The 15,752-nt window shown below is 45.8% G+C and overlaps 1 protein-coding gene across 3 annotated transcripts in view; it reads right to left on the bottom strand.

Annotated features, from left to right (window-relative positions):
* RIN3 (Ras and Rab interactor 3) overlaps nt 1-15,752 on the bottom strand; it is a 519,321-nt gene that overhangs the window by 85,685 nt on the left and 417,884 nt on the right. For all 3 annotated transcript variants that reach the window (XM_086937691.1, XM_086937692.1, XM_086937690.1), the window contains exon 7: nt 14,678-14,986. In XM_086937691.1, coding sequence (XP_086793817.1) covers nt 14,678-14,986 — 309 coding nt within the window. The remainder of the gene's footprint in view (nt 1-14,677; nt 14,987-15,752) is intronic.

The following is a 15,752-nucleotide window of genomic DNA, read 5'->3' as shown; positions in this document are numbered from 1 at the left end:
GCCGCGCCGCGCCCCCTCCCAGTGCCACTCCCCCCTGCCTGGAAGTGTTCTTTACTCCTCATGGCCCCCGCTTCGCGGGTGCCGCTCGAGTTGAGGAGTTTGTTCTGCTGCTTTGCTCGCCACAGGAGTGGCTGGGAGCCAACGCCCACTTGCGGGAACGTTACTTGCAAAGTCCGGCCGCAGCGGAGGTGAGAGGCGCAGGCGAGCGGGACTGCGAGGACCAGCATCCCATCTGTCATCGCCAGCTGGTTCCTCTTTCCGCCGCACCGCGCCCCCTCCCAGTGCCACGCCCCCCTGCCTGGAAGTGTTCTTTACTCCTCGCGGCCCCCGCTTCGCGGGAGCCGCTCGAGTTGAGGAGTTTGTTCTGCTGCTTTGCTCGCCACAGGAGTGGCTGGGAGCCAATGCCCACTTGGGGGAACGTTACTTGCAAAGTCCGGCCGCAGCGGAGGTGAGAGGCGCAGGCGAGCGGGACTGCGAGGACCAGCATCCCATCTGTCATCGCCAGCTGGTTCCTCTTCCCGCCGCGCCGCGCCCCCTCCCAGTGCCTCGCCCCCCTGCCTGGAAGTGTTCTTTACTCCTCGCGGCCCCCGCTTCGCGGGTGCCGCTCGAGTTGAGGAGTTTGTTCTGCTGCTTTGCTCGCCACAGGAGTGGCTGGGAGCCAACGCCCACTTGGGGGAACGTTACTTGCAAAGTCCGGCCGCAGCGGAGGTGAGAGGCGCAGGCGAGCGGGACTGCGAGGACCAGCATCCCATCTGTCATCGCCAGCTGGTTCCTCTTCCCGCCGCGCCGCGCCCCCTCCCAGTGCCACGCCCCCCTGCCTGGAAGTGTTCTTTACTCCTCGCGGCCCCCGCTTCGCGGGAGCCGCTCGAGTTGAGGAGTTTGTTATGCTGCTTTGCTCGCCACAGGAGTGGCTGGGAGCCAACGCCCACTTGGGGGAACGTTACTTGCAAAGTCCGGCCGCAGCGGAGGTGCGAGGCGCAGGCGAGCGGGACTGCGAGGACCAGCATCCCATCTGTCATCGCCAGCTGGTTCCTCTCCCCGCCGCGCCCCCTCCCAGTGCCACGCCCCCCTGCCTGGAAGTGTTCTTTACTCCTCGCGGCCCCCGCTTCGCGGGAGCCGCTCGAGTTGAGGAGTTTGTTCTGCTGCTTTGCTCGCCACAGGAGCGGCTGGGAGCCAACGCCCACTTGGGGGAACGTTACTTGCAAAGTCCGGCCGCAGCGGAGGTGAGAGGCGCAGGCGAGCGGGACTGCGAGGACCAGCATCCCATCTGTCATCGCCAGCTGGTTCCTCTTCCCGCCGCGCCGCGCCCCCTCCCAGTGCCACTCCCCCCTGCCTGGAAGTGTTCTTTACTCCTCATGGCCCCCGCTTCGCGGGTGCCGCTCGAGTTGAGGAGTTTGTTCTGCTGCTTTGCTCGCCACAGGAGTGGCTGGGAGCCAACGCCCACTTGGGGGAACGTTACTTGCAAAGTCCGGCCGCAGCGGAGGTGAGAGGCGCAGGCGAGCGGGACTGCGAGGACCAGCATCCCATCTGTCATCGCCAGCTGGTTCCTCTTCCCGCCGCGCCGCGCCCCCTCCCAGTGCCACGCCCCCCTGCCTGGAAGTGTTCTTTACTCCTCGCGGCCCCCGCTTCGCGGGTGCCGCTCGAGTTGAGGAGTTTGTTTGCTGCTTTGCTCGCCACAGGAGTGGCTGGGAGCCAACGCCCACTTGGGGGAACGTTACTTGCAAAGTCCGGCCGCAGCGGAGGTGAGAGGCGCAGGCGAGCGGGACTGCGAGGACCAGCATCCCATCTGTCATCGCCAGCTGGTTCCTCTTCCCGCCGCGCCGCGCCCCCTCCCAGTGCCACGCCCCATTGTCATACTTAGGAGAACCCGCTCACGCGCATCGCGGGACGCGCGCGGGGCGGTCACCGGGGCGAAGACCGGGCAAAGAGCGGGCCGTTTGAGGCCGTTCGAGGACTGAGCGGACTGGACTGGCCCATCCTCTTTCGCCCCGCATAGTATCTTAAGCTCCAACCCAGGACTACAAACCACTGCGACCCCTTCTCCCTCCCACTCCTAGCGTTACTAGTTTTCTCCTTTCCCTTAAGGTATGAGTTCCAGGATGACTAGGAGCAAAGCCTCCAAAAGTGGCCATCCGATTAGTGGCCCCATGGATGACTTCATTACCCGCAGCAACTTCGCTATAGATCAGGAAATATCGAAACTTCAAGCCTGGGTATCCCTAGAGTTGGGCGCTGCTAGAAGACTGTCGGAAATTATTACTACTTCCAAAAAATCTTCCCTAGGCTCCATAGCTGTAGCTATCACCCCAGAGCGAACTACCATTCCCAGATGTGTAGTCACACAGGTCGAGGTCCATCCGACCCCGCTCCCTCCGACTCCCACTCCACCCCCCGCCCAATTACCCAACCCAAACGAAGTGAGTGTACCCGCCACTTCTTGCATTCAGAATGCTAGCGCTAAATTTCCATCTCCGGTGACATTTAATGCCCCTGGCGCTATCTTACCTAAACGGAAACATCGTTCTCGTTCCGCTTACTCGCGGAAGAAGGCGAAGATTGCGGTCTCACATGATTTGGTAAGACTAGATGACGTAGCCAGCACCACTCAAGGTGTACAGGTCCCTGTGGTACAGCCCGTAATGGAGGGGGGGGGGGTTGGGTTAATCACCAAGCCAGCCACTGAGCAGGCCAACTTGATTTCTGAAGTTGAGGGCCCGCGGGTGGATGGGTTGGCCAATAACGATAGAGAATTCATTGATCTAGTGTGGGAAACTTTAAAAAAAACTCCTCTCCCCTCTAGACCTCAGACTCTCACGGATCGAAAATAATTTACTCGAAATGGAAAAGAGCATTATTGCTCTTGCCACTCTCGGCCTGAGAAGTCTTGAGAATAAGGATGTTCCTGGCACTAACATAGTACCTTTAGTACCAACACCACAAGCCCCTCAACCTCTCCCTATAATCCCTACCACTCGCCCGGTCCCCAAACCAAGGACAGTGCCTGTGGATCAAATTTCAACTGTTACAAACCCCAAGGCCCCTAAACGCGCCCCTTCACACCACCCTGCAAATCCCAAACCTGGAGTCACCCCCAAAATTCATTCCGGTAACAAGGGCTACCAGCCTACCCAGGATCCCCCAGTCAAGAGCAACTTTAGAGGGGGTTACATTGACCTCCCACCGGAGGCTAATGATTTTGTGGTTGTCCTGACGGGTGTTCCCCAGATTGGTAACGACCAATATGAGAATCATTGGTCCTTGAAAAATAAAATAATGCATTGGCTTAATGTCAATAGACCAATTCCCAATGGCCATAGAAGTAGAGTCTTGATGGTGCGTAGAACTCCATGGGTGGGGATTGTATAGTTGTAACATTTGACGATCCTCACACAGCGCAGCATATATGCTCGTGGCCCTGTAGTGAAGGATCTTCTGTCATCCCCAGGCCATTGTCCTTTTTCTATCCTCCACGCCCTACATATAACCAATTAAACAACTGGTCATTTGTTAACCACCAAGCTAGGAGAAGCCGCCCTAACAATCGTGTGGATCCCTACTCAAACTGGAATGGTTTCCCTACTTCAAACAGATTTGGAGGCCTTGAGGAAGTAGACTGACTCCCCAGGGTCCTGGGTTTCCATACACTGAGGAATGAACAACCACTGGAAGCTGAAGGGCCCCCTGATTTTCCTTGTGGTGGTAGGGATTCCCTAGTTATCGACCTCCCTTCTGACCTGGCCAGAACACCAAGCAGCCCATCCCGGGAGGGTGGGCCGATAACTACGAGCAAGGTAGTTCCAGCCGATCTGACTCCAGGTGTTTTTTGCCCAGGTGGTAGGGAGGTCCAGTTGGCTCCCTCACATACTTCACCTATGCCTCCAACCAAAGCAATGCCAGCGCTAACCTATGCGTTGGAGGATACTATGACCTCTAACATCCTTCAAAACGAGCCCCTAGATAGTCTTCCTTCAGAGGCTGTGTTTTCCACATTCGAACCTGCCCACTCCGCTGTTCATTCTCCTATAGAGGCACCACTGTTAAAGATTGTAAGCTGGAATGTGGCAGGGCTTGTCCGCAACCTTGATAATCCAGAATGGAATGCGTTTCTTGAGCCTTATAACATCTGTATCCTGCAAGAAACATGGACTCAGGAACCAAAACATAGGGTAGGCTTTGCAACCTACTTTGTTCCAGCTCTTCAGCAAAGTGGATCCAAGGGCCGTCCGTCGGGAGGCCTTTTAATATGGGTCAGCATTGCTTTGGGCCTAAAAGTAAATTCTAGGCCCACTAAATCTTCTGACCTACAGAGAATCTCAATCCACTGCGAAGGGGGGAGGACGTTAGAGGTTTTTAACCTTTACCTGAGAGGCGCCAGGAATGGGTCATCAAATTTACCATCGACAGGCCTAAGTAACGACCTGGCTGTTTGCAAAATTGACTCCTATGTTCTCCTTGCAGGCGATTTCAACTGCTGTTTCGAACCATTGGCAAAGGAGGACATTTTGGAATCTTTCGATGAGGACACAAAAAGAGGAATTCCGATATTGACTCTCGATCCAATCCCAAAATGGACGCAAAGTGCGATAGACATAAATGCACCTTGCATGGAGCACAATTTGCGCTCGACGAATGGTCGTTCCAAATCGGATCCTGGAGGTGCCCATACTTACAACAGGACGGGCCACACCTCCAGAATTGATTTCATCATGCTGAATTACAATCTTTGGCCTCTCCATAAAGACATGGAGGTTATTGTGTCTACTGACAGCGACCACAACCCCCTCTCTCTAACCATTACTTCCCCGTGGCAGACAAAGAAACAGGATAAGCCCCTTCATATCTGGAAATCATCCTATAATGTTGCACCGACAAACTGTAGCAGGCGCTTGAAGTGGGCTAAAGTCAAAGCAGACGAGGGTAGACTGATGCAAGCTGGGGCCATTCTGTCTGTGGTGGAGTCCCAGCTTGATGTCCTATGCTTATCCAGCCTAAACGTGTTACCTTTATTTACAGAGACCATAGCAGTGCCGAGCGAGCTGTTTGTTATCCCTCAACCTAAGGTCAGGACTGCTGCTAATAGTGTCCCTAAGGCTAAAGATAAATGGTACTCTGCCAAATGTAGAGCTGCGAAGAGGGAGCTCATCTCTGCAGTAAAAAATAGGGACCCAACGACTATCAGTTCCGCAAGGAAATCTTATAAAAAAGCGGTGACTGAGGCGAAGGAGATTCATGAAAATCACTTTTGGCGGGAGCTAACTGAGGCAAGTAATAGGAAGGACTCAAAGGGGTTCTGGGATCTCTTGAGAGCAAGAAACAAGCCCATTGATCAGCAGTTAACCTGCAACATTCCCGGCGATGTCTGGTTTGCCCATTTCTCCAAATTATACTCTGCTACACCGGGGGAAACTCCTTCTCAAGGCTCCATGATCTGCCCAACAACTATTCCTCTAGTCATCGACGACCCTTTTACCACTCAGGAAGTCGAAAGGGCAATTGGAGGTATTGTTTCCAACAAGGCTCCAGGTCCCGACGGGATTCCTGGTGACCTGCTGAAGTCCCACCCAGCAGTATGGGGCAGATTAATTGCCACACTCTTAAACGAGGTTCTACTGGGAGGCTCCTTTCCTGACTCTTGGAGAGGCGCTGAAGTAGTGCCAATCTTTAAGAAAGGCAGCAGGGATGATCCAGCCAATTATCGCCCCATCAGTTTGCTGGATTCAACCCAAAAGGTGGCAGGAAAGGTGGTACTGGGCAGGATTTTGCAGTGGATCGACGAGGAAAAGATTCTGTCTGACTTCCAGGCAGGATTTAGATCAGGGACAGGCACCATCGAGCAGACATTCCGTCTCCTAATGCTATACTGGAAAGTAGTGGTGCTGGGAGGGGGCAGTTTGTATTTAGTCTTTATTGACTTGCGTACTGCCTTCGACCTGGTCCCACGGGCACTACTTTGGAATGTCCTCGATGGTCTAGGCTTACCCCCCTACCTGCTGTCCCTGCTCAGAAAATTCCATGAGGATAATTTCGCCCAGATCAGATGGGGTGTCCAGGGAGAAAAAACATCTCGAATCCCAGTAGACAGGGGCGTCCGCCAGGGATGCGTGCTCGCCCCCACTCTGTTCTCTCTTTATGTCAACGGAGTGGTGGAGCACCTGCTACAACATCCTGCAGATGCACCTACCCTGGCGGGCATAAAAGTTCCCACGCTCCTGTTTGCGGACGACCCCCTTCTGATATCCAAATCACCAGCGGGCATCCAGAAACTGCTCACTTCCTTCAAATCCTTCTGCGACTCCAAGGGACTTGCAATAAACATAGGCAAGACAAAATTCCTTGTCCTCAACCCCCCCAAGAAATCCGTTACTCCTCCTGTCTTAGACTCTATCCCTCTGGAAAGAGTCAAAGAATTCGACTACTTAGGAATATGTCTCAGCGATACCATGACCTGGAAAGCACACCACCAGAAGGTATTCCTGACTCACAAAAGGGCTACTGGAGCCTTGCTTAAAGAACAGCGAGCCTCATCTCTAAAACCAATTGGGGCACTGATTGATATCTATAGAGCAAGGGTTGTGAGCGCAGCCCTGTAAGGGGCTGAACTGTGGGGTTTGCAGAGAGTTGATACCCTGGCCCACCTCGAAAACAACTTTCATAAAGACCTGATGAGGCTACCCCACAGTACCCCTACAATCCCTCTCTTGTTAGATACAGGCACACGTCCAATCTGTGAGCAAGCAAAATTGCGTCCCTTGCTACTCTGGTCTCGGATATGGAATGTCCCTGAACTCTGTAGCTATGCTGATGCCTTAAGAGATCTTCTGTTGCTTCCAGGTTGTAATAAGGTACCCTGGTTGAGGGAAGTCAAACTCCTGCTCTATGAGCTGGGTTTGGGAGATGCCTGGGTCAACAAAACTGCACCTCCCAAGCAGCTACTTAAGAAGGTGTATTGGCTCTGGGTAGATAATAAGCGAATGTCCAACCCCAAACACTGTAAATCTGTCGTCCAGTTCTTGCTAGTTAAGGAGTTACCTTATAGGGAACCCTATCTGGACCAAATTCATAAGTCTGGAGACAGATCGCTGTATTTTAAATTTAGGGTGGGTGTGCTCCCTTTAGGACTGTTTACTTCCTCTTGGAACCCTCCGCTCCAAACGCTTCCTTACTGCCCGTTCTGTGGCACAAAGGTTGAGTCTGTCGCCCACTTTTTGTTTGAGTGTAAAATTTATGCAGCGCCAAGATCGAAATGGCTAAAGCCCTTGTGTAAGACTTTGGGAACAAGGTCACATGTTGAAGCCCTACGTATATTGCGCTCAGATGCACGTCCGTTTTTTGCATGTTGCATGGCGAAATTTTTAGGTTGGGCTTGGCGCTTAAGAACCTCAAGGATGTTGCTGCTCCAGTAAAGTGTCCCTTGATAAAACCGAATTTCAAGCTGGTGTATATATGGAAAAGGATATTATTATCTGCACACTTGTTTTTATCGCTTTTATTCTTCGAATCTTAAAGTACTATATTGTATATTCTGTACTGTTTTTAATTGATGTTGTACTGCTTTTTATGATACGTACTGTATCGAAATAAAGTTATTCCTACTACTATATTATCTTCTAAATTGGCAGCTCAGTTCTACTTAACCTATACTGTAAAGGATAGGTTATATGCATATCTATATGTGAATTATCTGTGAAATTTTCCGATAAAATCCAGAGCCTTTTCAGCACTTCAAAAATTTCAAATAGATACATGATTAATTATATTTTGGAGTCTAGGACATGGTGCTTGACATGTCTCTCAGTAACCAACATACAGGAGGGAGACACTGTCTTTGGACAAGATGGTCTGAGGAACGAATTTATATTTAATTTTCAAAAATACTCACAACTGTCGCAAAGCTGTGAGTCTCCTACTGCTCATACATGCCATGGTTATTATTAAATGGAAGTAAACTGGTGACGCCCTAAAGGAATTAGAAGTTCATTTGAAGAAGTGATGGGAAATGGTAAAGTCAACATCTGAGGTATACATAGAACACAGCTATTTCAACATCCAAACGTATCTGTTCTCGTTCCTGACCACTACTTTTCCACTTACTTATTCACTTGTGCAAAGCCCACTATGGAGTAAGCCTCACATTTTGCGACCACGCCACATGTGTGGTGTCGGCGAAGCTTCCCTTTGCCTCCCTAAATCAGCTGCAAGTGCAGGAGTCCGATCATTTAAGGTGCACTGGAACTGGACATGTTCACATTGGTACCTTGAAATTATGCAGCCATCTGAGACCAACACGTGCTCCAACTTACTGTTCGAACTCTCTTACTAGTACCCCCAAACTCTAGGTCCAAATTTCTCCTTTATGTTGGCAGATATGCTGCACTAAAGTTCTCCAACCCAGCAAGGACTTGGTTCACCAACCTTTGGAAGGTGGCAGGGGCATTCTTTAGTCCAAAGATCATTACAGTGAACTGATAATGCCCATCACATGTGGAGAATTTAGTTTTTTCTTTGGCTCATGGGGCCATTTAAATCTGCCAGTGCCCTGCAGTTAAGTCAAAAGGTGCTGAGAAATGTGGCTGCCCCTATCTATCAATTCATCAGCTAGGTATGGGGTAAGCATTTGTCTTAGTGGCAGCATTAAGTCCTCTATAGTCCTCACAGAACTTCTTCTCATTGTCCATAACTGCAGTGCAGTGTACCCGGCATGGTGAGATGTTTTTTTTTCCTTGGGAAAGGATGAGGACTGTTTTTGGAGCCTGATACTGAATTTAATCTTGCACAGAAAGAGGTTCAGACTTTAAAAGGCTTTTGTTAAGTAAGGAAACCTGGCTAGATTACATAAATTACGACGATTTTTTGAATATTACAGTGATTCTGGGCAATTTTGCACCAGTGCTGTGCTACTTTGTAATTACATTTGTTACAAAAGCCACTACTAATATACACTCCAAGTGGTGGCCACCTTGGAAATGGCCTTTCCAACCCCTTCCAAGGAGGTTTTCAAAACATGCAGACTCAAGGATGACCATTTTTTTAAATGGTTTTTGTAAAACTTTATTTCAAAATCTATTCAAAGATGTCTACCAATGCCAATGCATACCCATGACTGCTCCTGCATACACATAGCAGCTATTTGGGTTGATTTTTGTAATAACGTTTTTCAAAGATAATTTCAAGATGGCCACCCAGGCCTTCCCTGGTCACAGTTCCCTTGGTACCCATAGTACCTTTTACAAGGGGCTAACCTGTGGCTAGGGATGTGCTAATTGTGGGTAATACGGTACAGTTTGGGAAAGGAACACTGGAGCTGGGGCCTGGTTAGCAGGATCCCAGCACCCACTCAGTCAAGTTGGCATCCGGTATCTGGCAAAAAGTTAGAGAGTAACCATGCAAAAAGGGGCACTTTCTTACACTAACTAATAAAACACGTTAATCAACAAACATTATACATGTACAAAAAAATATAGTATGCATAAAGCACCGACTGAAGGCTTATTAGCTTTGATATGCTTGTTTCTTTTTGTATACTTTACAATTCCATGATGGCCACCTCTGTGTGCAGATGTACAGTGAACCATCTTTGAAGGGTTTTTGTAAAACTTTGTTCATAAATATTTAAAGACATCTGCCTGTAAATGCACATACATTCACAAGCCAAGCAGTGCTTCTGTAATATGTTTTTACAAAAAGCATTAAAGAGGACTTCTCATGTGCGCCCACAAATTTGCATGGATGGCCATTTTGAAATTATCTTTGAAAAACTTTATTACAAAAATCAATCCAAATAGCTGCCATGTGTATGCAGGAGCAGGCATGGGTGTGCATTGGCATTGGCAGACATCTTTGAATAGATTTTGAAATAACGTTTTACAAAAACCATAAATAAATGGTCATCCTTGAGTCTGCATGTTCAGAAAGCCTCCTTGGAAGAGGTTGGAAAGGCCATTTCCAAGGTAGCCACCACTTGCAGTGCTTGTGTGGGATGTGGTACACTGCAAGAAGCAACAAGAGACTACTAGCCATGTAGCTAAGCTGCCGGGCCCTTGAAAAATAAACACAAGATTAAAAAAAATGTTACGGAAATAAAAGACAAACTGGCCCTCCAGTCCCTGTCATTGAAGGGTACTACTTTTTAGGCTGCCACACACAGTGAAAGCTGAATGGCTGAAGAGGCCTGCCCTATTTGCTAATAATGTATATTGTGTTGGCTGGATGCAAAATGTGTATGATACTACACCAGACCAATGGATAAAGAGGGCTGACTGAAAGCCTCTTCATTTGTGTAAATGAGTGCATTTTTAAGAATTTGATTTTGGAAAAAAGTTTTTAGCTCATGCCTACACCTCTTATAGGTACCAAAATAGCAACTCCTCCAAGAAGTGATGCATCAGTGGGAACCTCATTGTTTGAAATATCTGTGTGAATCCCGGCAAGTTGAGGCACACCTTCTCCAAATTGAACACCGAATTAACATTCTATTTGTTAAGAGAAGGTCAACGGAATCTCCTGTCCTATGGTGTCCGTTAGAAAGTTAGCCAATCAAAACCACACAAATACAAAGGACTGAAAATACCACACGAGGTTCCAATAAACCCAACATACCAGAAACAGTATTATGAACTGGATTTCAGTGACACTCTAGTTATGTGTCATAATTAGCATTTTCCTTGCCACATATGTGACACCTCAAATTATTCTAGTGACTACTCTGACAGAAAGAGAATAAGGTAATATTAGTGGAAAATCATAAAGTAGTGCTGTTACTTCAGCAACTGGACGGAGAAACACTGGATATACATGTTTGAAAACTGCTATTAAGAACTGAACACTCAAAAGAGTGAAGTAGAGTCTGTTGCGATCTAAATGATTTTTGCATTGCGTGATTGAGGCGGCTGGAACTTCATAAGCAGAACAGTATTTAACTTCTTGCAAAGGCGCTGGGGAACACGGCCTAGGCATAGAGTTCTATAAATATTCCTCAACCATGCTTGTACCACTACTATGCACATTAATTTTATAGCCAAAAGTTACATTCCTCTATCTTAGATTTATATTATTAAAGTAGTTTGTCCAATAAAAAGCAGAATTTACTTGAGACACACTTTATACAGGGGTCTCCACCCTTTCCTGTATTAAGAGCTACTTACATGCAATGAAAATCATAACTTCTACTAATATTATTAGAGATGGTTTAGTAACTACATCAATAAAGAATATATTAGTGGCCACCATAATAACTTCTACTAATATTATTAGAGATGGTTTAGTAACTACATCAATAAAGAATATATTAGTGGCCACCATAATGCAAGATTACGGATAATAATCACCCCAGTGAATCAGGCAAGTTGCCAGTGGTAATGTAAAAAAGGCTGTATTGATGTGGAATTCCTCTGCATGGGTAATATTTAAAAGCAATAGCAGCAATGCCCCTGTCACCAAGTTAATATTATTAGTAATAGGCCTCCCCAACACCACTTGATTTAGCAGTTAAGTATAATTTTTATATATATTTTGGAAATTCAACAATTTGTCTCCAAACAACAGCTTATGTGTTCTGAAAATGAATACATTTCCATCTTGAATACAGTCCTTTCAATTTGTTATACATATATTCATTCAACCAAACAAAAGCTGTTAATTCAGTAGGCTGGCCTGCAGACAGGAGAGCCGCTTACAGGGAGGTTGAGAGCTACCAGTAACTCACATATTACTCGTTGGAGAATCAATCGATCTCTCTTGATTTTTGTGGTAAGTCTAGCTCAAGGTGTTAAGGGTACTAAATCCTGGGGTATAACTCCTCATACAGAATTGCCTAATTGAACTTAAAGCGGAAGAGCATTCTATGATTCTTGTGGATGCAGAGAAGGCTTCAGAGATGTTGGTGTGGCTGTATCTCAGGGTCCTTCTAACTCATGTTGGAAATGCCTGATTATATTTAAGTGGTTCAGTCTCTCCGTGTATCTTCTCAGCTCACAACTTACTTATGGTTAAACAATAATAACCTAAATACAAGAATAGAATGAGGTGCTCAGAAAGGCCCCATCTCTTTGCTAGTCACCCTATGACTGGTCCCCTTTTATGCTAAGATACCTTGTAACTCTCATATCCCTTCTTTCATATTTGGTTGGGAATCAGTAAATTTGTCAGCATATTCAAATGGTGTTGCAATCTATACTTTGGATCCTCATATACGAAAGTGCCTTGCACTTTAGGATACATCCATGACCAGCTGAATGCATTTAAAATGCAAGTAGTGAAGACTCCAGAACTGGGGATAATGTTCCGGGTTTAACATAGCAAGCAGAAGCCATTTTCTTGCGGTGGAAATATAATCTCAGGTTAAGGTAGTTGTTTGATTTAATTATGACCTCCATTAGAAGCAATGCATTTCATTAATGCAATGGTGGTAGTGATTGCCAGCATCTCTAGTATGTTGCTACTATACAAACACAATTACTGTATTACAAAAGTACTCTACGTGTTTTCAACAATCCCACTGAATATCCCAGACGTATGTCAGAAATCCGCAATTTCAGTTTTGTATGGAAATACAATAAGTCCAGCTGGGCTATAGGTACTTAAGGCTACCTCTTAACGGGATAAGCTGGCCTGTCCAAGACTGTAAACTTTATTATTAAGCAGCATAAGTCCTGCAAATGAACTTTAAGATACATGGTGGTGCAGAACAACATCCCTATTGCTCTTTCTATTTTAGTGGTTCACGTTAGTTCCTTGATTACACTGAAGAAGGTTACATTTAAGATATGATAGACATTCTCTATTTTTTTCCTCAGAGTATCCCTCATAGGGACGACTCCGATGGGTGTTGCATTCCAACATAATTGCAAGTTCAACTTGCCCTCAATGTGTTGGTTGAGCAGTCTAGAAGATATCTAGTCCTGTGATAGAATTGATGGACCACGTGCCAATATGTGGAGAGGGGTGGTGGCATTTCTGATTTCCACATGACACTCCTGCATTAGACAAATGTGTTGACATCTGATGGTCTCCACCACGCTTCCAGCTTACATACATGGTGATAGCCTGTGACTCATGGGGAAAAGGACAGACAGCAACCAACCTTAGGATCCTGGGAAACTATAGTAGAATTTGATAAAAATGAAAAGAAATCGCATATTGGTATGTCACATCAGCTAGTGTGTGAACTCTCCTGAAATGCTCTTGATTGTAACCTGATCTGCAATGGAGACTAATAAAGGTTCACTGGGATCATATTATGCAGTGCAACATCTACAGTCATTTATATCATTTTTTTGATCCTGTTGCACAAAGAATTGTCATTATTAAAAGAGCCAAATTGAGAATGTAACAATTTCTCACATATTCCAAAACATATAAAGTATGTGACATGCCAAAACTATGAATGATGAAAATTGCTCGTGCTGTGTCATCGAATATTCAAATGGTTCAAAGACACACATGTCCCTACATATGGTCTCATCATATACCGCCCTTTCATGAAAAAGGTAAGATGAAGGTTGATCGTAGTTCGATCTGGACAGTAAGAGAGCAAATTATCAATGGGAAATACACTACAGGAAATATTCAGCTTAGTAGGACAACAGAGCATAATTAAAGAACACCTTCGTACACCTCATGAAAAGCCTTTATTAGTGGCAAGGCTGGGATTAATTTATGGTGACCATCAACAATGACAATCCCTTAACTGGAAAAATCATTGCAAGCTCCAAATACCAACTCTCTAATCAGAAGAGTTAAGATAGCGCTGCTACTGGGGTTTAATGGGTTGAGGTGCAATGTGGATGAGTTAAGTATTAGGGTTATTGAGGTGGACCAGTCTCGCCTACAAATAGCCAATTCTAAAATTTGAAAACAAAAAAGTCACCTTGGCTTAATTTAGGGATGCTCTATATTTTTCATAGTTGATCCTCGAGAACCAAAGCCATGGCCTATTTTTTAGGATAGCCATATAAAACAAATGTTCATATTGTAAATTTTATTTTAAGTTGAATCATGTACACATTCTACCATTGTTCAAGTACTAGTTGACAAATGTAGGATATTCCTGGTCTAAATATGAGCCTCAATGACGTTACAATGACTTTGAATTTCGTCTCTGATCCAATGAAATAGTGAAGGTGAGTGATGCATCGACTGTCGCATATATATACAAACCTCATGGATAAAGTTTTAAATATGGACAGTGCCTAGTCACTCATTTTTATTATGGTGATAAAAAGTGTAGCAATTTGGATTGAGCAGTAATAATTAAATATTAAACTTGTCTTGTATTTTGATAAATGTGTTATACGTGTCATATTATAATTATATCAAATCTTAATTATGCCAAGGTTTCCCACAACAATTCCGATTCCAGCACTTAAGAATACTGCACTGCAGTACTTTGAATCATCCAACACTCAATGGAATGTAAAGTGGTTCAGTGTAAAACAATCTGATTTTTACAATATAGAGCAAGACAGTTACACATTTTTACAAGTGGAGTTTTTCTGTGGTAGAGTAAAACAAAATGGTCATCCTCATCATCTGGTGTGTTCATTTGGCTTCTTAGATTACTGAGCATCTTCAATAACTTTACAGACTTCAACAATTGTTATAAAGCATCACCATGATTATTCATGCAAACATAAGACGTGCAATTTCTGAATTCAGTTGATTTAGTAGAAATTAGCAATACCTGTATGCCCCACAGACATGGAATCATAGATTAGTTTGCAAGACTTTAGCAGGATGGTGATTTTCTTCTCAGGCGAGTATGCCTTGTGCATGGCAGCAAATCTGCTGAGGATCTTGTCCATTACAACCACTTCGGGTACGCTGGTGGTCACTCCAAGCTCAGTGGTGGTCGTGCCCTGTATGACCATCTGATTCTCTGTCAGCAGCCGCAATGCGCTGTTGTTGGTGTGGATGGCACAGAGATGTGACTCAATTGCTTCTTTCAAGGGTTTCAGGACACATTTGCAAAGTGCTGCCTCAGCGATGATCTCTAGAGCCAGGAAGCAAAAAGAGTAGTCAGTGCCAACGACCATGTTTGTTGATACACAAGAACACAAAATGCCATTATGTGGTTGTTGTAGGAATGACAGGCACTTCATAGAGGCAACTTCAGGCAGCTGCCATACAGCGCCATCATAAGACCCACAACAGGGCCTCTTGGGAACACATTGCAACAAACAGAAATGGCCTTGATGCTTGGCTAGGGCTCTGACAATTCTTGCACCAGAGCTGGCCCCAAGGCAGTTGGAACACCTTGGGTTTCTACAAAGGGTCACTTTTCAGGTTCAACCTTTGATATAATGAATTTGATGTCAGATTAAGACTGTGAGTGTCATAAATCTCCCATTTCCTGTCTGATCAGGACATACAAGCAAACAAGATTTCCAATGTTTTCCGTGCGTACAATTCTTGCTCGGTTTCAGAAATGTTTCAATTAATTCACGGTTTCTGCACCTTTCACATGTAAGTCAATGAATTGGTCCACTGATTTGTTGAACAAGAACTAAGAAATGAAGTGAAGTGTAGGGACAATGGACTCTTCGAGAGACAATAAATGAAGCAGGAAAGCGCACAGCCCTGGACGGCAAAGAATGATTAACCTGCTTCACGAACTGCATGTTGCAGAGCATAGAACCATTTGACACACAAACGGGCTTTCTGCCAAGATTCCCAGAGTCTACCGAGCCTTTTGCATTTCCCTCTGATCAATATATCATGCAGACATTATAAGAAGTAAGTTTTTTTTTTATACTGCT

This window comes from Lissotriton vulgaris, chromosome 9, assembly GCF_964263255.1.
Source record: "Lissotriton vulgaris chromosome 9, aLisVul1.2, whole genome shotgun sequence".
NCBI classification, from domain to species: Eukaryota; Metazoa; Chordata; class Amphibia; order Caudata; family Salamandridae; genus Lissotriton; species Lissotriton vulgaris.
The sequence above is the reverse complement of the archived record's forward strand: the minus strand, read 5'-3'. Positions and strand labels throughout refer to the sequence as shown.